The sequence below is a fragment of the Silurus aristotelis genome (assembly GCF_946808225.1).
Source record: "Silurus aristotelis genome assembly, chromosome: 23".
In the NCBI taxonomy this organism is placed as follows: domain Eukaryota; kingdom Metazoa; phylum Chordata; class Actinopteri; order Siluriformes; family Siluridae; genus Silurus; species Silurus aristotelis.
Window position 1 is genome coordinate 5,582,533 of NC_139596.1, and position 26,210 is coordinate 5,608,742.

The window sequence follows — 26,210 nt, forward strand, 5'->3', positions numbered from 1 at the left end:
GGTCCAGCGAGTTCGTGATGGTCCGCATGCGCGTCATATGACGTCGGTTGCTGAGCAACGCGGCCGCGTTTAAGGACTCTGGTAAAACAAGCACGGAGTCTATTCTGAGAAATCCGGCAGCGTCAACTGCTTGTGAGTAAGTCATTTTAGAGTATGATTTTATTTTAAAAAGAGTTTTACAAACTTTATATAAGGTCTTGTATAAAGCCTGTGTTTAGGTGTGTGTGTGTGTGTGTGTGTGTGTGTGTGTGTGTGTGTGTGTGTGTGTGTGTGTGTGTGTGTGTGTGTGTGTGTGTGTGTAGGTATTGGATTTCTTGGCCAGCGATACAAACACGGTGCTGTGTGATCTCTTTATAAAATGTATCCTGTAAGAGAGAATGTGAAAATGAAGGAAGTAAAAGAGATGTTGATGCTCGCTGAGGAGAAACATCAGATCTTCAAGCAGCAGCAGTTGAGGTTCATAGCGGCGCTGGAGCGATCCCGGGAAAGTGCACACTGCCAGACCCGATCTGTGTCTTCTATCAGTGAGGTCAGAAACAAACCCACTGTACACTCTTCTAATCCTCCATTACTCCAACACATCCACTGTACACTCTCTACTCATCCTCCATTACTCCAACACATCCACTGTACACTCTCTACCCATCCTCCATTACTCCAACTCATCCACTGTACACTCTCTACTCATCCTCCATCAGTCCAACACATCCACTGTACACTCTCTACTCATCCTCCATTACTCCAACACATCCACTGTACACTCTCTACCCATCCTCCATTACTCCAACTCATCCACTGTACACTCTCTACCCATCCTCCATTACTCCAACACATCCACTGTACACTCTCTACTCATCCTCCATTACTCCAACACATCCACTGTACACTCTCTACCCATCCTCCATTACTCCAACTCATCCACTGTACACTCTCTACTCATCCTCCATTACTCCAACACATCCACTGTACACTCTCTACTCATCCTCCATTACTCCAACACATCCACTGTACACTCTCTACCCATCCTCCATTACTCCAACTCATCCACTGTACACTCTCTACTCATCCTCCATCAGTCCAACACATCCACTGTACACTCTCTACTCATCCTCCATTACTCCAACACATCCACTGTACACTCTCTACCCATCCTCCATTACTCCAACTCATCCACTGTACACTCTCTACTCATCCTCCATCAGTCCAACACATCCACTGTACACTCTCTACCCATCCTCCATTACTCCAACTCATCCACTGTACACTCTCTACTCATCCTCCATCAGTCCAACACATCCACTGTACACTCTCTACTCATCCTCCATTACTCCAACACATCCACTGTACACTCTCTACCCATCCTCCATTACTCCAACTCATCCACTGTACACTCTCTACTCATCCTCCATCAGTCCAACACATCCACTGTACACTCTCTACCCATCCTCCATTACTCCAACTCATCCACTGTACACTCTCTACTCATCCTCCATCACTCCAACTCATCCACTGTACACTCTCTACTCATCCTCCATTACTCCAACACATCCACTGTACACTCTCTACCCATCCTCCATTACTCCAACTCATCCACTGTACACTCTCTACTCATCCTCCATCAGTCCAACACATCCACTGTACACTCTCTACCCATCCTCCATTACTCCAACTCATCCACTGTACACTCTCTACTCATCCTCCATCAGTCCAACACATCCACTGTACACTCTCTACCCATCCTCCATTACTCCAACTCATCCACTGTACACTCTCTACCCATCCTCCATTACTCCAACTCATCCACTGTACACTCTCTACTCATCCTCCATCAGTCCAACACATCCACTGTACACTCTCTACCCATCCTCCATTACTCCAACTCATCCACTGTACACTCTCTACCCATCCTCCATTACTCCAACTCATCCACTGTACACTCTCTACTCATCCTCCATCAGTCCAACACATCCACTGTACACTCTCTACCCATCCTCCATTACTCCAAATCATCCACTGTACACTCTCTACTCATCCTCCATCACTCCAACACATCCACTGTACACTCTCTACTCATCCTCCATTACTCCAACACATCCACTGTACACTCTCTACCCATCCTCCATTACTCCAACTCATCCACTGTACACTCTCTACTCATCCTCCATCAGTCCAACTCATCCACTGTACACTCTCTACTCATCCTCCATCAGTCCAACACATCCACTGTACACTCTCTACTCATCCTCCATTACTCCAACACATCCACTGTACACTCTCTACCCATCCTCCATTACTCCAACTCATCCACTGTACACTCTCTACTCATCCTCCATCAGTCCAACACATCCACTGTACACTCTCTACCCATCCTCCATTACTCCAACTCATCCACTGTACACTCTCTACCCATCCTCCATTACTCCAACTCATCCACTGTACACTCTCTACTCATCCTCCATCAGTCCAACACATCCACTGTACACTCTCTACTCATCCTCCATTACTCCAACACATCCACTGTACACTCTCTACCCATCCTCCATTACTCCAACTCATCCACTGTACACTCTCTACTCATCCTCCATCAGTCCAACACATCCACTGTACACTCTCTACCCATCCTCCATTACTCCAACTCATCCACTGTACACTCTCTACTCATCCTCCATCAGTCGACACATCCACTGTACACTCTCTACTCATCCTCCATTACTCCAACACATCCACTGTACACTCTCTACCCATCCTCCATTACTCCAACTCATCCACTGTACACTCTCTACTCATCCTCCATCACTCCAACACATCCACTGTACACTCTCTACTCATCCTCCATTACTCCAACACATCCACTGTACACTCTCTACCCATCCTCCATTACTCCAACTCATCCACTGTACACTCTCTACTCATCCTCCATCAGTCCAACACATCCACTGTACACTCTCCACCCATCCTCCATTACTCCAACTCATCCACTGTACACTCTCTACCCATCCTCCATTACTCCAACTCATCCACTGTACACTCTCTACTCATCCTCCATCAGTCCAACACATCCACTGTACACTCTCTACTCATCCTCCATTACTCCAACACATCCACTGTACACTCTCTACCCATCCTCCATTACTCCAACTCATCCACTGTACACTCTCTACTCATCCTCCATCAGTCCAACACATCCACTGTACACTCTCTACCCATCCTCCATTACTCCAACTCATCCACTGTACACTCTCTACTCATCCTCCATCACTCCAACACATCCACTGTACACTCTCTACTCATCCTCCATTACTCCAACACATCCACTGTACACTTTTTACCCATCCTCCATTACTCCAACTCATCCACTGAACACTCTCTACTCATCCTCCATAAGTCCAACACATCCACTGTACACTCTCTACCCATCCTCCATTACTCCAACTCATCCACTGTACACTCTCTACCCATCCTCCATTACTCCAACTCATCCACTGTACACTCTCTACTCATCCTCCATCAGTCCAACACATCCACTGTACACTCTCTACCCATCCTCCATTACTCCAACTCATCCACTGTACACTCTCTACTCATCCTCCATCACTCCAACACATCCACTGTACACTTTCTACTCATCCTCCATTACTCCAACACATCCACTGTACACTCTCTACCCATCCTCCATTACTCCAACTCATCCACTGTACACTCTCTACTCATCCTCCATCAGTCCAACACATCCACTATACACTCTCTACCCATCCTCCATTACTCCAACACATCCACTGTACACTCTCTACCCATCCTCCATTACTCCAACACATCCACTGTACACTCTCTACTCATCCTCCATCAGTCCAACACATCCACTGTACACTCTCTACCCATCCTCCATTACTCCAACTCATCCACTGTACACTCTCTACTCATCCTCCATCAGTCCAACACATCCACTGTACACTCTCTACCCATCCTCCATTACTCCAACTCATCCACTGTACACTCTCTACTCATCCTCCATCAGTCCAACACATCCAATGTACACTCTCTACTCATCCTCCATTACTCCAACTCATCCACTGTACACTCTCTACCCATCCTCCATTACTCCAACTCATCCACTGTACACTCTCTACCCATCCTCCATCACTCCAACTCATCCACTGTACACTCTCTACCCATCCTCCATCAGTCCAACACATCCACTGTACACTCTCTACCCATCCTCCATTACTCCAACTCATCCACTGTACACTCTCTACCCATCCTCCATCACTCCAACACATCCAGTGTACACTCTCTACCCATCCTTCATCAGTCCAACACATCCACTGTACACTCTCTACCCATCCTTCATCAGTCCAACACATCCACTGTACACTCTCTACCCATCCTTCATCAGTCCAACACATCCACTGTACACTCTCTACCCATCCTCCATCAGTCCAACACATCCACTGTACACTCTCTACCCATCCTCCATCAGTCCAACACATCCACTGTACACTCTCTACCCATCCTCCATCAGTCCAACACATCCACTGTACACTCTCTACCCATCCTTCATCAGTCCAACACATCCACTGTACACTCTCTACCCATCCTCCATCAGTCCAACACATCCACTGTACACTGTCTCTCTCTCTCTCTCTCACACACACACACACACATATATACACATTTAGCTTTTTAAATAGCTTTGTACTGAATCCCCTCATGATGTGTCTAGGTGCAGTGGTACATGACTCACTGCAGCAATTCCACAGACCAGCGGGCCTTCTCACTCTTCCTGGAACTCATGTCCGATCTCAAGGTGTTGTTTCAAATGATCGACTCTTTAGCATCAGCCAAAAACTTTTCAAGTGGAGTTCTGGACACGTGCAGGAATATTCTCAGCCCTGATTGTAACTTCAGCGAGTTACAGGCACAGTTAAGAGACAATGCACACATGCACATTAAGTCAGAAATAAAACTTTTGTTGAAGTGCTGTTACAGGGAAATATTCAACAACAAGTAGGAATGTGAGCCAAAATACAATACATTTACTGTTTCTATGTAGTTGACTAACTTCCGACAACATCATATGCAGGAGTGTTTTATTCCTCTTACACCACATCCAGTTGCTACTGTTTAAATTTTTTTTTATTATTTAGAAAAAATACACACACCGTCATTTTACACCAGGTGTTCACTAAGGTCGAGGTCAAAGCAGAGCTTCTTAAGATCTTCTACTCCAACCCATGTAAAGCATATCTTTGTGAAGCTTGCTTTGCTCACCGGAGCGTTATCATGCTGAAACAGGTTTAGGTCTGCTAGTTCAAGTGAAGCTAAAAGGTTATTCTATCGCATCCAAAAAATTCGGTACAATTAAATGCCTTCCAACATTGTTGTATTGTTGGCAAATAACCGCATATGGCTCATATGGGTGGAAAAATTAGGCGTCCCAATACTTTTCTCCATACAGCGTATAGTGTATTTCCTCACCAAATCTACTTGCCCTGTTACCAAGAAGCTCAGAACTCTCATGTGTCAGAAAATGCACATATAGATATTTGGAATGTTATGTAAAATAAACTCATTATAATTAATGAATCTCCTTTTACACTGATCAGGCATAATATTATGGCCACCTGCCTAATATTGTGTTGGTTCCCCTTTTATGTGTCGGGCCAGTTCTGACCAGTCAAGCATTAACAGCAGTAACTTTTTCAGTAATTTGAGCTACAGGAGCTCGTCTGTTGGATCGGACCACACAGATCAGCCTTCTCCCCCACGTGCATCAATGAGCCTTGGCCGCTCATGACCCTGACGCCAGTTCACCACTGTTCCTTCCTTGGAGCACTTTAGATACTGACAACTGCAGACTGGGAACATCCCACAAGGGCTGCAGTTTTGGAGATGCTCTGACCCAGTCATCTAGACGTCACAATTTGGCCCTCGTCAAATCCTTACGCTCGCCCATTTTTCCTGCTTCCAACACGTCAACTTTGAGGACAAAATGTTGACTTGCTGACTAATAAATCCCACACACTAACAGGTGCCATGATAAAGAGATAATCAGTATTATTCCCTTCACCGCTCATAATGTTATAATGTCAATATCTATTTACCATACGGATCATGTTCCATAAAAGAATGTATTCGATAGAACCAGTAGGATATTATGAACAGAATACTCGAATTACAGCTGGAAATTAAATTCAGTATTTCCATTATAAAACAAACAGTCAGTGATTTGGTAATATTTTATAAAACTGAAAATGTTTGTTCAGCATCTTCATGGTACTATTTCTCTCTTTGACCTCTCTAAAGATACCCGCATGATGTGGTGAATCGTCTGAGTTGCACCGAAGCCAAGCACTACTACGCCGGGGTCGTCAGTGTGATTCCTGTGACTCTGGACCTGCTCAGTATGGCAATCTCACAAATGCTGCAAGTCAGAAACGAGCCAATTTCTCAGACGGATATTACAGAGAAAACAGCAGCCGTTCATGAACAGAACACTCTAACGAACACAAGTGACAATTCTCACTCGTCCAAGCATTCCTACAAGGCTATGCATAAAGGAGCAAGTGGATGGAAACCGTTATGGCGGCCGCCATGGCGCAACTAAACGTGAAAAAAAAAAACCCCACCAGGATTTTGTTCCATTTCCTAAAATATAAATGAACGCTTTGGAATGTGAGGAATGCCACCATTGTTTTCCAGTGAACAAATGAATGAATGAATAAATCAATCAAAGCAAAACATGCAAAACATATATATTTTTTTATTATTTCTGGTCATAGCTTAACAAGTAGAATACCTTTTGTTTGTGTGTGTCTTTAGAATCAATACTTCTTTCTTTCTATTTTATTAAACAGAGTCCCTGAGGACATCTACCTCCACTCCAGATTATTGTCAAATTGTACCATAATTTGTAAGAACTGGAATTTGGCTTCTGGGGCAAGGAGAGATGTCCTATTGTTTGTCTTATTAAGGCATTTTGTGAACAAAATGAATTATTCAGATGTCAGTGGGAGCCATGACGACAGATACAGTTCATTAAAATGAAATATCAGCTGCAAGATTGAAAACAGTGAGCAGGAGAGTCGGCTCATCATCATGCACGGGGTTCTGCGGTTGACTCACTGAAAAGTCCGAACAGTCCACGATCGTCTCCGTAATGTCCTTCCTAACGTCGTTTCCTTCAGTTACTGCTTAATGGTTTTATCAGTGTTTCACATTTTTTCAGCTAAAACCAGAAGAGATCAGTAAACATCCCTGATATTTTTATAATCTTTTACCGATTCAAAGGTTGTATTACTCGTGACCGTATATGCGCAAGAACTCAGATTTCAGGGTATCAGCTGTTGTGTGTTAGTGTATTTGTGATTGTAGTCTATACATTGCTACCATGAAACATTCACATTTCACATACAATCCAAGGAGCAAGTTTTTTTTTTTTTTTTTATCTTCTTCTTTCCCACACAACTGTGAAGGCAAAATCGAACACATTTCACTGAAGAGCCTGGAGCACTTCAAATTTGAGGCACTACCTGATTACAGGATGAACAGCAGCAGAGTTTATGGGGTGTGATGTCTCTGACTGAGCTTTAAAAAAAATAAAAAAAAAGAACCACCACCACACTGACACCTACACCTTCCATGCTTCTGAGCTGGCATTAAAGTGTAATGCTAAGAGACGTATTGCACTAATGTCTGAGCTTTTTAGAAGCCAGAGTATTAAACTGAATTAATAAAAATATATTCTATATCACTGAACACTTGCTTCATTATTTCCTTCTACAGGCGAAGCACCCAAAGCAAGGTAATGACATCATCTGTCCTGCGTATCTATCAAGTGAACAATCATAACTCGTTTTTTTTTTGTTTTTTTTTGCATTTCTTTCACAGTTGTATCTGAGTATTCGGCTTTGATTTTTTTTTTTTAATGATGCACAGAGTATTTACAGTGCTTGTTTCGTCGGGGAGGAAAAACAAAACAACAACAACAACATCTAAGAGACAAAAAAAAAATGATGCTTAATGAGATTTCAATGTTGTTTGTCTAATTACAACTCGCAAAGACCCTTTGGCTTGGACAAATGTGTACGAGCCCATTAAATAATCGTGAAGTTGCAAAAGCAAACACGGCACATAAAGCAATACATGTTCTAGTTAATACGATGCGGGCCGAACACGATCCACACACAACGTAACCACCACTGCAGAGTGCTTTTACACACATCTGAAGCTGAAACGTCAATAAAACAATCCGAAACAGGAATAAACCCAATCAGAACTGTTAAGGATAGGTCTCGAGGGTACTTTTAAGGGGCTCTTAATTCACACCACGGGTGGTTACAAGACTAATAAGTGTGGATGCGCAGGCTAAAGCTACAATCAGTATGTTTTAGGTTCGAGTTGAATGACATTTCTGTGAGCGCAGCCCAAAAACAAACACGAACCCTAAAACACAGTGATCCTATATATAGCTTTAAGCCCACTATAATATACACTCGTCTCACCTTTTTTTTGTCTGTTTTGTAATACAGTAGAGCTTTTAAAAATTGTTGCTAAAACAATGCATTCCACTCTTAATTTTAAAAAGTGTTGCAAAGGTGAAATCTTTTTTTTTTTTCTCGTGTTGCAAGCAAATCTACAGTGGCAGTCCTGCCAACTCAACCTTCCTGGCTCCTTCATGTCTTCTCCTGCTGGGCTTCGTTGTAATCCATGATGCGCAGGTCCTGTTGTCTGCGCCGCTGGATGTTATAAGCGCGAGTCCTGTGTCGATCACCAGGCCGGAGGTCGGGGTCTTCTTCCGCCAGCCTGTGGGACCCGGTGAGCTCAGTGCGTTTCTCAGCAGGATCCGAGCTCTGGACATGCAACCGGTGGGCGTGCTCCTCCTCATACGCACTCTTGGTCTTCTTCAGCAACACTTGGTTGTGCATTCCCAGGAAGCTTTCAGCCAAAGGAGAGTTGCAGGACAGCATGGGAAGGCCTTCTTCCTGACTGCCGTTGAATAGTGCAGCAGATGGTGTGGATGATGAAGATGGCAGCGGGAACTCACCGTTCACACACGCATAAGAAGCGTCCTCTCTTTTCCCTGACTCGCAGGTTTGAGCTGAAGTGGATGCGTTACTGCCGTTTTGCCTTGAATAAAAACAAATGAAAATTCTTTAATAAAAATACTCTTGAGAAGAAGTCGACTGATTCATCGGTTTTGCAGATTAATTGGAAACGATAGTTGATTGCTGGAAAAATCTGCAAAAATCCTTACAGATGTTTCTCAGGTTGTTGTTCAGTACGAGAGCGGCCTCTAGAGGCAAAACACTGACACCAAATGTTTATCTAAAGTGCGTTTTATTTATTTTGGACGCAATTGTTTATTTACTTGGAGAGTTACGTTTTGTTTCAATTGTATGTGTGTCTTTTATTTGCCTCAATATTTATTAATATAATTAACATATTCATATGCATTTCATAATTTTTATGATTAAGTACTGTATTTTTGTAATAAAAAAAGTTCAGTGCTATTTTACATTGAGTGTTTATTTTTATACAGTATCCATTTTAGAAACTATCAGTTGATTGATTGGTTATCGTCACGTACGAGCAAACCTAGGGATCGGTATCGATGAAATCCACTATTAAACTTTACTCTTGAGGATTAAATATGGCACATTTTTGATAGAATCTTTTGCAAATCTCTGTTTTATATCTCAGACAGTGTTTTCAGTGCTGATATTTTTTTTTTTTATTATTGGCACTGAGTACATTTTTTTTTTTATCTTTGATCAATTTCTCAATATCAGTATAAATTAAAGAGCCATTTTTCTGACAAATTATGTGCAACCCGTAAAAAATATAGCTAACTAATGATTGAGTGCCGCCTTGAGTTTTTAAATGAAAATGAAAAGCTCCTACATAAAATCTGATAAATCTGCATTTTGCTTTCACAAAGACATTGTATACTGATACTATTTTCTGCAGGGTGGGACTTATTTTCCCCATGTAAAGAAGAAGAATAGAATAATAGCCTTTATTTGTCATATATACATTACAGTACAGTGAAATTCTGACCACTGAATCTTTTAACCACTGAGCTAAACCTACCCCAGGTTAAAAAAAGATAGAGGAAAATGCTGTAATAGATGTAATAATTAATTTTTGCAGCTTGTTAAAAAGATTATGTTCTGCTCACTTCTGGTTTGGAGGGCGGCCTGGCTCCACTGCTCCTCCTGCTGGTGTGCTGTTTGAGAGTCTGGCAAGCTCAAGCTGACTGTACAGCTGAAGCATTTCTGATTGTAGTGCCTGAGTCACATGTTTTTGGGCAAGATACCTATTCTCCGAAGCTTGCAGCTGCCCTCTGCAGGAGAGAACACACGGGCATGTCAGATGGAATAAACAAGAGGAATCTCAATAAATCATGTTCAAGAAAATGAAGGATTATGACAAAAAAAGCAAACAATGCACTTTAAAGCACATGCGAAAAGCTCAACGTCTGATATGTGAGAAGCTTGTACTTGGCTTGATTTTTGACATTTTCCAAGAGTTTCTTCTGCTCCAGGATGAGGTGCTCTTTCTTGGTGAGCTGGGTCTCCAGGTCGGTGATGCGCTGCTGGGCCGCTTCTAGCCTCTGGCTCTGCTGAATGGAGCTCTGCCTCAACCTCTCAGTCTCTCGTGTGGAACACATCAGCAGCATCTTCTGCTCCTAAAAGAAATCACACACACACAAAATGTACAAAAAACTGCCGTTTTACTTAAACCTGTTCTGAATTTAACTGTGCTGTACGCAGTGTTACATGTAACTATTATGCATACCTATTTCAACTAGTACTACATACATTTTGGTCAATGATAAAAGGTAGGTAACCTACCTACCTACCTACACCTGCAGATAGCTATATCCACTATACACATACTTACACCTACTTTCTTTTTTTCGGCTTCTCCCATTAGGGGTCGCCACAGCGGACTATCCGCATGTTTGATTTGGCACATGTTTTTACGCTGGATGCCCTTCCTAACGCAACCCTCCCCATTTATCCGGGCTTGGGACCGGCACAAAGGCTTGTGCAACCCTAATGGCTGGGGTTGGTTCCCTGACCGGCGATCGAACCCGGGCCACAGCGGTGAGAGTGCCGCATCCTAACCACGAGACCACCAGAGAACCTACATACTTACACCTACTATCAAGTAAATACTGTTTGGTTTAGGTCTGGCCTGCATAATGATCCTGATTCAATACACTGCCTCAAACAAAACTGTGAATTTAGGAAAGCATGATGGCGAACATGTTGAACATTTTCATAATTGAATTTAAACATTAACCGAAAGAAACTAATTATGTAATTGTCTAAAACCCTCTAACTGGAATACTAATAAAAAACAAAAACCAAATTTTAATATAAAAACAAAGCTTCATGCTTACTTTATGTGAGTCCGGTCCAAGTCGCTGGACTTCCTGTACACACAGTTGATTGGCTTCGCCCAGCAGTAACAGCTGTTTGTTCAAGAAGGCCATCTGTTGCTCCAGGCTTTCGCTGTTGTTGAGCTGGGAGGTGTAGACGACAAAATAAATTTGCAGCATCTCACAAAATGGAGTACACTCACATTTCAGAAACCATTTTAGTGTATCCTCTCAGGGTTCAATACTATAGAAATGAAACTTGGATATATTTTAGTCAGTGTGCAGCTTGTGTAGCAGAATAGATTTACTGTCCTCTGAAAATAACTCAACATACAGCCATTATTGTCAAAACAGCTGGCAACAAAAGTGAGTACACCCTAAGTGAACGTGTCAAAACTGTGTCCAGAGTGTATAAAATATATCCAAGTTTCTATAGTATTGTCCCTTAAGGTGATATAATGAAATGTTTGCTGAAATGTGAGTGGTGTACTCACTTTTGTGAGATACTGTATAGTTATTGCACTATTGCACATGAATATTATTTGTGTTTTATATCTATAAATATTTGTCTCACCTTGATAGACAACTGGCTAAGCAGGTGTCCTGTATTGCAAACTTTGTTATTGGCCCTCTGCAGCTCCGCCCCCATCTTGTCCATTCTCTTCTTACATTCCTGCAAGTCACTCTGACAAGGATAAAACATATTCAAAGATTTATTTTCCAGAAGTTTATTCAACATCTGCAATTTTTTTTTTTTTTTTTTTGTGTTTCATGTCTCTGATTCGAGATCACTGAACAGCTGTATTATACATTGCAAAATAAAACTGCATTAGGAGATTAGAGTCATGTGTCCTAATTATTAACTTACATTTACTTAATTATTAACTTACCGTAATTTCACTACGAGTGCACTGGCTTGTGCAACCCTAATGGCTGGAGTTCCCTGACCGGAGATCGAACCCGGGCCACAGCGGTGAGAGCGCCGCATCCTAACCACTAGACCACCAGGGAACCTAACTTACTGTCCTTAATATTACCTTATAAATAAATTTAATCATAGGAACTTTAATTTTGACAATGCACTTTCAGCCCACAATCAAGTGTGATTTTTGGCCTAAATGCATGAGCAACTCGGGCACATGCTTTTGTTAGTTTCGTTTTCAGTTCTGAGTGAATGTACTGACCTGCAGCTCCTGAGTCTTTGTACAGTAGTCGTTCCTCTCTTGCTGAAGCTTCTGGAGCTGGCTGTGGAGCTGCTCCACCTGTGCCTCTCCATCCTGCTGCAAACGCTTGGAACGCTGCTGCTCTTCCTGCAGACTCGCCCGCAGAGTCTGGATCTCCACTTCCTGCAGTCGCAGCTGGGCCCTCTGCAACATCACCGCACACAAACACTCGATAAATTAGCAGCATGGACTGATCCAACATGATCAGCTTCTAAAGTAACACATATATAATGGAATATAATATAAGAGCTGCAACTAATGATTACGGTAATCGATTAATCTGTCGCTTTTTTTTCCCTTCCTTTCGATTAATCAGATTTATTTATTTTTTTTATGTTTTGCTTATTATAAACATATAAAAGCCTAATTCAAGGTACCGTATTTTTCAGACTATAAGCTGCTACTTTTTTCCCACGTTTTGAATCCCGCGGCTTAAACAACGAAGCGGTTTATTTATGGATTTTTCCTGGGTTTTTCCCGGTTTCACAAACTTCAGGCAAAAAAACTGAACCCCATAACATTAGACCAATGAAATTTCCGAACGAAACGAAAAAACGCACCTCACCTGTGTTCTGAGCTGCACGGCATCGGGAGAAAAAAAGTTTTTTTTTAAAAAACGCATGACGATGCCAAAAGATAAACTCCCGAGAGAAATAGTTGTGAAAGGAAGGAGGAAGACAGTGAACAATGACTTTCTTGGTCGGCTACTGTTTAGATACAAACCGTTGTAACGCGTTGAAGGGAGAGCTCACTAACTCCAGTTGCAACAGAAATCATATAAGCACAGACAGGTTTCCAAAACTCGTGCTTTTTTATTTTTCTTGGCAACAGCGTTACGGGTTAGTCAAAGAAACTTAGAAATGAGCATCAGAAAATAATAAGGACATAATCCTCAGTCTTACACACACGCAGTAATAGTGGAAAAATGCGGCAGCAGGCTATTCCCAAAATACCGCTCTGCTCCTAAAGAAAACGCAACATATTTCACCCATTACACCGTGTGTAACGTGTCTTTCGTTAAAGCCTGTGTAAAGTTCATCAGTTTCAGTGTAGACACAAAAAAATATTTGTAAAATTCAGTGGGTGCGGCTTATATATGGGTGCGGAAATTACGGTATTGATGTATAAAAGTCTACTTAAAAAATGCAAAAGCTACATTAAGTTTACCTTTAATTTAGACATTTAATAAAGCTTATAGTGGCATGTGAGATTTCTGCTTGAACAAATTCACTTATGCAAAAACAAAACAAAAAACAAAAACAGCATATGAGTACGCAAGGTAAAGCAATGTGTGTAAATCAACATTTGTATTGATTTAAATGTCAATTTGACAACCACGCTCAAAAAATCTATATCAAATATAATACAACATTGTTTTGACAACAAACAAACTCACAAACAAAAAAAAAAAACATTTTGTTCAGTTGTGAAGATAGAAGCATCTAGAATATATTATGAATTTTGTATAATAACTAAATGATATATGCATAAATTTTATATGCCAATAAGTCAGTAAATCACGTATGTAAACAGAAGTATAATCGATAATCGATAACGGAGTTCAGTGACAATGAATTCCATTATAAGTTTTACTGATTAGGTGTTGCAACTAAATAATATAATATATAATATAAATAATAATAAATAAATAATTGCGATTATTTGCACGATTGTCTCGAGTTACACGACTCATTTTAAAAGTGACACTGAGATTCCTCACCATCGAGTTGTTCTGCTCCTCCAGTGCGGTGGCGTTGATGACACGGCGGAGTAGGCGCCGATTGCGCAGTGCATGCTGCTCTCTTTTGTGCCTCTCGTAAAGCAGATGGTTGTGCAAAAGCAGCAGCTGACTGCGCAACGTAGCCAGTTCATCAGGAGCTCCGGAGCCTACACACACAAAATACACCATCATCAACACCGTAAAACGATTCGATAATCTTACAATACTCTTCTGATTTAGTGATAATGATGCACCGTGATGCGATGCAAAGTGCGAGATCATTTGCTAAAACTTGCACTGCGCACAATTAAAATGAGCTCTTCAGTGGCTTTTAAACAATAACTTCAACGCACCTCTGGCATCTACATTGCCTGAAAATGATGTTGCAGAAAAGGGCCAGTTTAGCTGACTTTAGCTGCAGCTTTATTTCTGTTTTAGCTGACCACTCTCTCTCCTCCCTCTTTCCCTCCCCTCCCCGTTTTGGAACGAAACCACCACGATAAAGAGGAAAAAAAAAAAAAAAAGAAAACCTGCTAAAAGAACGCCACCCCCAAAATGCTATTTTATGTATACAGTACAGTAAACATTTTACTTAATTTTAGAATTTATGATTATATTTTTATTAATACATTTCATTATTTCAACATTAAACTCCATAAAAACAATTCCCTATAAGTTTGTTGGTCTGTCGTGCTCTCCGCAAGAAAAATCAGCAGAACAAATTAGTTATGTGGCAAACGCAATTCCGCGATAAACCGGGGGCCGAGATCCGAACCACGGTAAAGCCGGGGATTACTTTAATAAAAAAATTCAAATCAAATCGACCAGACATAAATGAATATAAAAATACAAATACATGTATAATAATACAATACAGTTTTGATATTAAATTTAGTATTTAAAAAAATGTGCAGAGTGAAATGTAAGAATTAGGAAAATAAATAGCGCATGAAGAGATTTTAAAGGAAAAGATATAAAGGTAAGATAATTATAAAAGATGATCAAAAATAGATGGATACAGACAGGCAGGAAAGAAGTGGATCCAAATGACAGGTTGAAGGACAGACCTTTATAACAGAGTCGATGTGTATATTATTATATACTGTATACCTTTTCCTTTAGTGCTATGATGTTTACCTCCACAGTGTGGCTCAGTCAAGAGGTTTGATGAAGGAGATCTGAAAGACATCAAATATTTATATTTAACATTGTTATTTTCATAAACAATTTATTATAAACCTGGATTTATAAACCTATAACCTTATTTACCTCAATACTTTTTCATGAAGGTCATGACCTTGTTGAATGAGACGATCCAGCACCTCCAGAGGCGAAGTAGCCGACAGGTCCCCCACCTCCACCTCCTCTCTGCCAGCCTTCTGCTCATACTCAATAGTCTTCCTCTCCATAAACAGAGAGGCCAGCTTGGGCAAGGCCAGGTCAAAGAGATGTTCATAAGGAAATGAACCTTTAAACAGCTCCAGAGAGACGTCCTCAGCGGATAAAGGGCTCAAGACGTTCTCTATGGGAGTGAAACAGGGCCACAGGTTCCAGGACGGCTGCAGATCTCCTTCTGAAGTGGTGTTCACTGGCCTGTCTGGGGTGGAGGCCAAATTCTGATGTGGGGTATAAATGCTGGCGTTTAATGGGAGAGGCGTGTTGGTTGTGCCAGAGTAGGAGGAGTCTGAGGCTGGTGTGGGGAGAGGGTCGGGTTTACCCTGGGTTATGGTCAGCAGCTCTGCTGTGATGGCATCTGGAGTGTAAAAAACACAGTGAAAATGATTTATTATTACAAAACATTTTCTGCAGTTACATATACTCATACAGAGATCATGACACTTTTATTAAGGATCAATGTTTAATGTTCATATTTGTATTTTCTTGAACATTTATTGTCCATAACAATCTTATTTTACATACAATACATTTCATATACAATTTAATGACATTTTAAATTGATAGTTATATAAACACCCACCCTCCTCTCTCTCTTTCTCCGTCCTCTTCACAAAGTCAGAGAGCTCGTTCAATGAAAAAGGACTAAGACCATCAACTGTACCTGAGAAATAGCACAGAGTAACTTTTTAGTCTGGAATCAATCCATATTCTATAGGTGAATCTTCTTTCGGCTGCCCCCATTAGGGGTCGCCACAGCGGATCTATCTGTGGTGCCCCCTAATAGGAGCAGCCAAAAGAAGAAGATTCGGCTGCACATGTCCAAACCTTCTCAATTGCGCCTCCCTCACCTTGTCTCCAAAACATCCTACATGCGCTGTCCCTCTAATAAACTCATTTCTAATCCTGTCCATCCTCGTCACTCCCAACGAAAACCTTAACAACTTCAGCTCTGCTATCTCCAGCTCCACCTCCTTTCTTTTACTCAATGCCACTGTCTCTAATCCATACAACAATGCAGGTCTCACCACAGTCCTATAAACTTTCCCTTTCACTCTCACAGATACTCTTCTATCACAAATCACTCCTGCCACTCTTCTCCACCTCTTCTCCCCGCAACCGCACCACTCCACTGCCCTCCGTCTTCTTCACACACATGTACTCTTGTCTTACTACTACTGACTTTTATTCCCCTTCTCTCCAGAACATACTTCCACCTCTCCAGGCTCTTCTCAACCTGCTCCCTAGTCTCACCCCAAATCACAATATCACTGCAAACAGGAAAGGGCTCAGAGTCCATCCTCGATACAGTCCAACCTCCACCTTGAAATAGTCTGTTGTTCCTACTGCACACTTTACTGCTGTCACACATGTCCTGCACCACCCTCACATACTTCTCTGACACGTCTGACTTCATCATACAATACCACAACTCCTCTCTCGGTACCCTGTCGTACGCTTTCTCTAAATCCACAAACACACAATGCAACTCCTTCTGTCCTTCTCTATACTTCTCCATCAACATCCTCAAAGCAAATAATGTGTCTGTGCTCTAGATGGTCACCTCTTCTCTAAGCCTGGCCTCCACTACTCTACTCTACTTCCACTACTCTTCTTCCAGCCATTAGAGTTAACAGCCTACCTCTGAGTGCCGGTCCCAAGCCCAGATAAATAGGGAGGGTTCCGTTAAGAAGTGCATCCAGGGTAAAGGGTGCCAAATCAAATATACAGATTCTATACCCAAATGCAAATTCAAAATACTACAGCAGCAAAAAAAAAAAAAAAAAAAACACAACAAAAGCAAAATACAACTGCTCTACATTGAACATGCTGTATGCTCACCTTTGCCGTTGATAGCTGTGTGATTGCTATTTTTAATCTCTTGATTTATCTGGATTAAAAAAAAAGAATAATAATTAAATAAAGAGAGAGAGAGAGAGAGAGAGAGAGAGAGAGAGAGAGAGAGAGAGAGAGAGATCAATTAGAAGGTAATTCCCAAGATGACAAGTTTTCTTGTTACTACTACAAATTCTAGGAATTTCACAAAAAAGTATAAATACCCTTCCATTATACCATTTCTACCTTAGGATGTGAGAGAGTAATGCTGGTGTGTTGGGCAGTGTGCTCGAGTTCCCCTGAGAGCGACGGGAGAGGGGAGGACCCTAAGGGCATTAAGGCAGATGGAATCTTCCCATCCACTGTGGAACACACATGACTCAGCTTTAGACACCAAAATCTAAGTCACCTTAATATTACATACATTCATACAGATCACATCACAGCACTGCACTGCACTTTTGCCCTCTGACCTGGTGTGCTCGGGACCCGCCCCAAGACTTGGGAGGCACTGTGTGAGTGATCAGAGACAGTAGTGGGGGACATTCCTCTAGAGCTGGGAGGGGTACTCATCCCACACACACTGGAAGGGCTCCACATGGCCTCCTTCATCCCTGTGGACATCGTCTCAAGACCCTGTCAACACAATCGTGCACAGCAGAAATCGTTTAAAAGGCCATAGAACAGTTTAACAAGTTGGTCTAAGAAGGTTTCATCTAAGAACCACCAAGTTTCACAGTAGGAGAATATTAAACTGACACTTTATACGATACTCTTCCAATGAGCTTCAATAGCCTGTAAAAAAACCAACAAATCATTTTATATACCAGGTTGGTTTTTTCGAACTAGGAATGTGCATCTCCATAACTGAGGCTGGTGTGATTCGCATCTTGATGCATAGTCAATGATACGGTACATTAAAGATAAAATGTGAAGCAGCCACCGATGCAGTGTGACATGATTCACTTCTATTACGATGCAGTGCGATTTGATTCATCACAATGTGATTTAATGCAATACGGCGCAATGACAGCAAATCATATATTGACTGAAGTGCCTTCTGACTTCTAACTCATCAACACCTTTCACAAACAGGCCTTTGTAGTGCAAGAAGTAAAAAGATCAAATAAAACCAGATTTTCTTTTCCTGTTCTTTCTTTAGGAAGTTACAGCTCTACCTCTGCCATGTTAATCTGTATTCTACGTGGCTCTCAGAACACGCCTCGTTCTTTGTAGTGTTGTGATGAGTCACATTCACGTAGCAGCAGTGGTGCTGAGAGAACGTGCTCGAGAAACAAAAACACAATCCACAGTTTTTTACATTTTCCAGTTCAGGGTTATTTATGTGAGCTTTCAGAAGGATGATTTACCTGTGGCCTGAGGATCTGTGGACTGAGGCCTGGGTGCTGAGTGACAGTCAGATGTGGTAAGGAAAGAGAAAGGGACTGGCGAACTGTGGCCATCGAAGTGAAAGGTGAGCTTCCTGTGAAGACACACAATGCACAAATGATCAAAACTGATTTAACCGGGAATTAAAAATGTACTTATGTGGAAATGAGCGCTTCCTAACCAGGGGTGCTGAGCTCTGAGCAGGACCTGCTGCTGTCGATGAGGCGCCGTGGCACGTGGTCAGGCAGGGATGAGTAGCCCTCCTCACAAGATGCTTCCTTAGGGTCCAGGGACACTTTGGCACATTCAATCACGATGTCATGGGTCTCGAACCTCTTCCACCTGGAGCACAGGAACAGAACGCTTGACCACACGATGATATGTAAAACATCTCTAACATTTTGTTTACACGCAATCAGGCTCACCTAATCGGGTCCAGTTCATAATCTTTGGTTCCTGTAACAAGCTCTGGATGTATCCGCACGTGTTCAAGCATTGGCTGATGGAATAAATTGCAAAATTGATATTTAGAGCATATGGAATTAGATTTATCGCCCAGCAAAACCAAGAATAATAGGAAACAACACAAGAGCAGCACACACACCTTAACTACTTCCTCAAAAGTGTCCACGTTCTCCTTCATGCTGTAGTGGGCACGCAGGTACGACACAAAGTTACAGGGGTACATGCCGTAGAGGCGATGAAAGAACGAGTACACGCTGGCGTGCAGGTGAACTGCATACGCTCCCTGAGCATGGCCTAGAAGATGCACACATCATAGTAATATTCTGGATATTACATTTATACTTACTATGTTGTGAGAAATTTTACACGAGTGTCTGAGTGCAAACGATTTCTGCTCAGTACTGGTTCAACTATTGTTCTCACTGTTGCTACGGAAATCAAGTCAACATCAGTGAACAGTGTCTCTGGTTAAGTAGCCAATTTAAACAATTGTCATTGTCTGTTTTGTCATTTTATTTTGTGGAAAAACATTAAAACAGCTCTTACAGTTCCCTAACAATCTGTAAAATTGTTACACAAACAAGTATAGAAATCTTTAGGTTGCACAGTGTGGCTGGCTAGCTACTAATTAGAGGTCGACCAATTAATTGAAAATAAAAATCCGTACCAGAAATCCATCCTGTTTTTCCGTGTTGCACAGTACGAGAGCGGCCTCTAGAGGAATCACTGACGCCACGTGCTGCTTATTTGATGTGTCTTTTTTATTCATTTTGGATGTAACTGTTTTTATTTATTTTGTGTTATTTTTTGTTTCAATTTAAATATTTATTAATTTAATGAATATATTCATATTATTTAGAACAATTTCTTGATTTAGTATTTTTTTTTAATTTTTTTTTTTATAAAGTTTATTACTACTGTACATAAAGTGTTTGTTTTTGTAAGATGGAAGTACGATCCAACCTAACTACCCAGATTGGTCAAATCCACTATCGGTCGACCTCTACTACTTATCTAAAATATATGTGTTACTGGATATTAAAGATAAACGTGCGTGTGCGTGTGCGTGTGCGTGTGAAGGACCTGGGTTTCTCTGATTCCAAGCTGCAAGTCGTCCAAAGATGTCAAAAAACTCAAACAGGAGCTGTTTAGTGGTCTGCTGTATCACGGGTAGCAGGATGACTAACACCAACACTCCAGTTATAAGAACCACAACATCTGACTCAGTCTTTTGATGAGGAAACACGAAGCAGCACAAGAAGAAATATGATTAAATCCAAATATGGCATAAATATTTATAAATATCTCTAAAGTGTTTATTTATATAATTGTGTAAGCCATTTGCAGGTCTTAAGCATTTAAAATGACACTTTAAAGCGTATCTTGAACATTCATTCATTTTCTCCCGCTTATCCGTAATTCGGGTCGCAGGGGCAGCAGTCTAAGCAGGCCCCTGCCTTCGACTGCTGCCCAATCCTCACAGCACCGTCCCTTACGGTCCCTCCTGCAGGTGGTGAGCCCACGGGAAGATTTCTCTAAACCACTGGTTTCACTCAGTACCTTCAAGCATCTAAGTAGTGAAGCGAGCAGAGGGATGCGAGCGATCTTGTGAATCCAAGAAGGCTGTTTGCGAACAACGTGTCCGAGGAGACTGAGGGTCAGAAGTCGGCTGCTCGGCTTGGCCATGCACTCGTTCAACTTGTCCAAAAGATGCTTCAATGAAAAGACACACGGGTCAAAAATGTTTAATACAGGAACTTGGCTTCAAAAGCATTCCTAGGCATTAAAACTCTTGTTTAATATGAACAACAATGTCTTTCCAAACAAAGAGCCTGAAGGTGTAGAAGAGTTTTTCTCCACTTTGAGCAAAGATTGTGTCCTTACCTTGTCATGAGGCTCCCTGATGGAGGACAGGAGGTCCAAAGCCTGAGGAGAGCTGGTGTCCAGATAATAATCCACAAGGCCATTGAGAAGCACAGACCCTTTATCTGACACAAACATCGCCAGATATTAATAACACTAAAATCTTACCATACACACAGTACAATTTAACCACTATAGAATTTTTTTCGTATACAATTAAAAGCTAAAATATTGAGACAAAATAAAGATTGTGATAAATAATATAACACTTTTCTGAGATACAGTGTGGGGAAATAATTATTTGATCCGGTGTTAATTTGGTAAATTGACCCCTTACAAAGAAAATGAACAGTCTAGAATTCTTATGGAAGGTAACAGAAAGAATATCAAATATAAAAAATAATACATTAATATTATATATAAATTCATTTGTATTTGCTGGAGTGAAATAAGTATTTGATCTTGTACCAACCAGCAAGATTTCTGACTTCCACACACCCAAATTAGTCCTGTACCTTTATGAACGAACTCCTAATATCAACTCATTATGTGTATAAAAGACACACGTCACAGAATCAACCTCTTCTATTCAAACCTCTCCATAAACATGAGCAAAACCAAAGCTGTCAAAGGACGTCAGGGACAAGATTGTAAACCTGCACCAGGCTGGAATGGGCTACAAGACCATCAGAAGGAAGTTTGGTGAGAAAGAGACCACTGCACGATAATTCAAAAATGCACAATCTCGCCTCATGGGTTAAAGATGATTCTGAGAAAGGTGAGGGATCAGAACAGAATTACATGGGAAGAGCTTGGTAATGATCTCAAGGGAGCTGGGACCACAGTCACCAAAAAACCATCAGTAACACACTGAAATCCATGAACAGGTTTGTGTGAAGTTTGCCAGTGAACACATGAATGATTCAGAGAAGGCTTGGTAGAAGGTGATGTGGTTAGATGAGACCAAAATTGAGCTCTCTGACATCAACTCGACTTGCTGTGTTTGGAGGCAGAGAAACGCTGAATATGACCCCAAGAACACCGTCCCCACTGTCAAACATGGTAAGGAAACATTCTGCTTTGGGGATGTTTCTCTGCTAACAGCACAGGAAGACTTCAGCACATGAACAGGGCCATGCACTGTAGAATCTTAGATGAGAACCTTCTGGCCTTAGCCAGAACACTAAAGCTGGGTCGTGGACGGGTCTTCCAGCATCACAATGACCAAAAACGTACAGCCAAGGCAACAATCTGATGGTCTTGTAGCCCAATGCAGCCTGGTGCAGGTCTACAATCTTGTCCCTGACGTCCTTTGACATTTCTTTGGTCTTATGGTGGTGAAGAGGTTTAAATAGAAGAGGTTGAGTCTGTGATGGGTGTCTTTTATACACATAAGTTGATATTAGGAGAACTTTCCTAAAGGTAAAGGAATAAATTGGGTGTGTGGGAGTGTGTATTTCACTCAATTAAATACAAATTCATTTATAAGCTTTCTGTAATTTTGTAGCTTTTCTGTAATGTTTTTTTTTCATTTTTTATTTCTTTGTAAGGGGGTAAACTCACAAATCAGCAAGGGATCAAATATTTTTTTCCCCCCCTGTATTACAGTATAACAATATATATTTTTTCTACCTAAAACAGTACAAGCTCTGACAGAATGCCGATTTTTAATGTTAAAGTTTTATGGCATTAAATGAATTGTCTTTTTCGCAAACATCAATTCTTAACGCATTTTTAAGTACAGAGCTACAGTTCCCCCAGCACCGCTTGTCCAACCACTTCAAACTGTTTTATTAGCACTATAAATGAACATTAATAGCAATAAAAGGTAACTGTGGTCACCATGTGATTGCTTATCAAGATCTGCTCAAGAAAGAAATATTGAGATCATCCAACCTCTACAACTTGAACTTAAATACCACTATCCTACAGGAAAGGTGTATTTATTTATTTCTGTATTTTCTTGGGGTATAATTTATCATTTCCTCTTGGGGTGTATCCGAGACGGTGCTGCGGATGGCTTGGTGTATTGCGCTTTTTTTTTTTTTTTTTTTTTGTATTAATGAATTTTCTGTGTTGACACCAGGAGCTCATGAACATCAGAGCTGCATTCTCTATCGATTCTTTTATATTAACGTAAACCCCGCATCATTATTCCATACATGTTACATAACCACAAAACCACCACGACTACTGCTAGTTTTGACATTTTTATAGCACCAGCCCACAATGACAAACTCCTTGTTGCATGTAATGATGCCTGGCATTAAAGCTGATTCTGACAGGGGTGTAAAAGGGGTGTAAAGTTTTTGAGTAAAAATTTATTTACTACGGTACTTAAACAATTTTTTTGGTTAATTTCTAGAGTATAAAGAACTAAATAAATAAGCAACCTCTACCACTACAGCTACATTTATGATTTAATATTTGTACTTTTAACTCGACAATGAACGGTACTTATTATCAAAGTTTTGGGAAACTGCCGCAGCTTATTATTTCTGCTCAACACTCCCCTACCCGCATCTGCTGCCTGTGAGCGACTGAACCTCAGCTCTGAATATTTGGTTTTATTTTGTCTACAATTATTTTGTTTCATTTTATTTGTCTATTGAACACTAATGTTTATTTTACTTTGTGACACGAAACAGTCGTCCCTCGAATTTATCGCGGGTTGAATCTCACAGTCCCACTTTATCGCGATTTTTAATTTTCAAATAACCTTTGTTTCGCGAATGGTCCGGATTTCAGTTCATCACAGGAAAAGAGTAGGGTCACAAGAAACCGCGGGTTTCCGCTTATTTATTAGTTGTAGTGCCCAGAAAAAAAAAGTCTAAGACGTACATCACAAGATTTTTAGCCAATGAAATTAAAGAATGCAACGACGTGTATCTTTAACTCGGCCCCTTTTCTGACCTCATTAGACACTTACTTAAACAAGCAGAGAAACTACGCATAGGCTACGCTACAGTACTGTACACACAATAAGTGTGACATTTCTACGAATTTACACAGAATTCATCTCGCTATATTCTTGCAAATGTTTTCTGTGTGTTTAAAGAGTGTGGGAGGATGATTTATGGCTTAAACAATAATAATAAAAAGCTTTTTTTGCAGTAATGTCTATTTTTGGCGAAATTGGTTGTTCGCGGTCGGTTTTGGCACGTAACTATAGCGATAGACAGGGAACGACTGTACTGTAATTTTATTTTCTAATTGAAGATGTTTTTTTTTTTAAAGATTCCTTTACTACTTTTTTGATTGTCTTGTTGATTTTTGTTTCATTCTGGCACGTTGAACAGGATGTTGGGTTGATCTTGGTTAGTGCAGTGTTGGTGTACAATTTATTGTATTTTAGGCAATAAAACCTCACAAATCAAGTGTTTTTGGCATTTTTTTTTTTACCAACACACATCTTAGTGTGCATTGTCCACACTGTTCGATATGAGTAAAACACTCAAGCAGTATTCAAATCAGATCCTCCAAGACTTTTACTCGAATCAGATTGGAGACTAAGTTTTGCAGTAAGGTATACTTTTACCCAGGTGTGATTTCCAGGTTCTATTTACACCTCTGATTCTGACACACATGCAGTATGCATGATGTGAAAGTGGTCACTGAGTGTGCACCGTACATCTAACCCAAGTGTGAAGAAGCGCAAGCATGTGCACGCTAATGTTTTCGCACTGTGATGTTGGAGATGACAAACCTGCACTAAGGTTCTCTTGTAGGACACTCCTGACCTGCTCCAGCTCATGCAGGTCTGTGGACTCCAGAAGCGGGAGGAGGTCGAACACATTTGGCTGGTCCTTGGCCATGTTAGTGAAGGACAGATGGCAGGACGACAGGCTTTATCACAGTGGATCTTAAAGCTCTGTTGGGTCAACATGGAGTGCCTGGGCAAAACATACAGATCGAGTTTAAGCATGAGAGCTGTGCATGCATCAGAGTGCTGACACACGGGTAATAATGAACACAAGTTGAATCGTGAATCTGATCTTAATAAAGCGGGAGGGTGCAGCAGTGTAGTGTAGTGAGTGTGTACTGTAGTGCATGGAGCCACCATGAGCTCCAGTTTAAGCTTTTGGTTGCTCGTTTCAACGCCATTATTTGCAGCTATCCTCAATGCGTGATCAAATATAAGTACAGTTTAATGAGACACAGAAAAACAAACAGCAGGAGTTGAAGATCGCGTTCGAATGAAGCACTTTTGAATAAGAAACACTCTGCATAAGAATCCAGAAGAGCGATTGACTGACAGCAACATCCCAGCTAATGTTAAACCTTAGCTAGTTCGCTAACAAGCTATGAAAAAAACCCTGCTTAGCCCGGACTAACACCAATGACACGCTCCCAACTCAAACCTTTCCAACAACCGAAAATATCGTAAACACAACGCAGGGGTTTGTAGCTCACCCACTGATTTTAAACCATTTATTTCATTACCTTTTAAAAAGCCTGGACATTACACGTTACCGCCATCTTGGACACCTCACGACCCCGTGCGCGGCCTCGCGGAGGGAAAAAATAGTCCTACAGCGATTTTGCAATGATTCCTAGTGCAAATGCAAGTTCGGCGATTACTACTACAGGGCGCGCACAGGGTTTACAATCAACCCCTTACACGAATGGAGCATGCATATCTGCTGCTTTATTTGTGTGATTGAAGTTCCCAAGGAAAGAATAGAGCGCGACAGGGCCCGGGTGCGCATGCGCGGTATTAAAAACAAACCACGTCATTGATGTTTATTCATCACCTGCAGGCTCGCCAGGCAGCGGCAGGTAACCTGATCATGCCATGTTATGTAATAGATATTTAGTGTTGTTTCCTTTCAGAACCTGATCCTCTACAGATATAGAGATCAGCCTGTGCAGATATACATATTTATTTATTTCTGTAAAGCAACACCTGAAGAACAGTAAAATAAAGTTTGGG

At 41.1% G+C, this 26,210-nt stretch overlaps 2 protein-coding genes across 6 annotated transcripts; one reads left to right on the top strand and one right to left on the bottom strand.

Annotated features, from left to right (window-relative positions):
* Positions 1–6: 6 nt before the first annotated feature.
* spaca9 (sperm acrosome associated 9) lies at positions 7–7,609 on the top strand. 2 transcript variants are annotated; one of them, XM_083527059.1, is made up of 4 exons: positions 7–136; positions 303–529; positions 4,721–4,920; positions 6,304–7,609. In XM_083527059.1, the coding sequence occupies exons 2-4, from the start codon at positions 359–361 to the stop codon at positions 6,602–6,604; spliced, it is 672 nt and encodes a 223-aa protein (XP_083383185.1). In that variant the 5' UTR covers positions 7–136; positions 303–358; the 3' UTR covers positions 6,605–7,609. The 2 variants fall into 2 exon arrangements, with proteins under 2 accessions (XP_083383185.1, XP_083383186.1); XM_083527060.1 differs by having other exon boundaries at positions 88–132.
* tsc1a (TSC complex subunit 1a) lies at positions 6,741–25,996 on the bottom strand. Of its 4 annotated transcripts, none has more exons than XM_083526808.1 (22): positions 25,721–25,996; positions 24,984–25,170; positions 21,299–21,402; positions 20,975–21,127; positions 20,498–20,642; positions 19,554–19,708; positions 19,375–19,448; positions 19,131–19,291; positions 18,931–19,043; positions 18,034–18,196; positions 17,807–17,922; positions 17,567–17,615; positions 16,308–16,388; positions 15,599–16,082; positions 15,440–15,507; positions 14,330–14,496; positions 12,571–12,753; positions 11,961–12,071; positions 11,408–11,530; positions 10,500–10,687; positions 10,178–10,342; positions 6,741–9,126 (listed from the first exon to the last, which is right to left on the bottom strand). In XM_083526808.1, the coding sequence occupies exons 2-22, from the start codon at positions 25,090–25,092 to the stop codon at positions 8,673–8,675; spliced, it is 3,366 nt and encodes a 1,121-aa protein (XP_083382934.1). In that variant the 5' UTR covers positions 25,093–25,170; positions 25,721–25,996; the 3' UTR covers positions 6,741–8,672. The 4 variants fall into 4 exon arrangements, with proteins under 4 accessions (XP_083382934.1, XP_083382936.1, XP_083382935.1 ...); XM_083526810.1 differs by having other exon boundaries at positions 15,467–15,507; positions 25,721–25,993; XM_083526809.1 differs by having other exon boundaries at positions 15,467–15,507; positions 17,798–17,922; positions 25,721–25,993.
* Between the last annotated feature and the right edge of the window lie 214 nt (positions 25,997–26,210).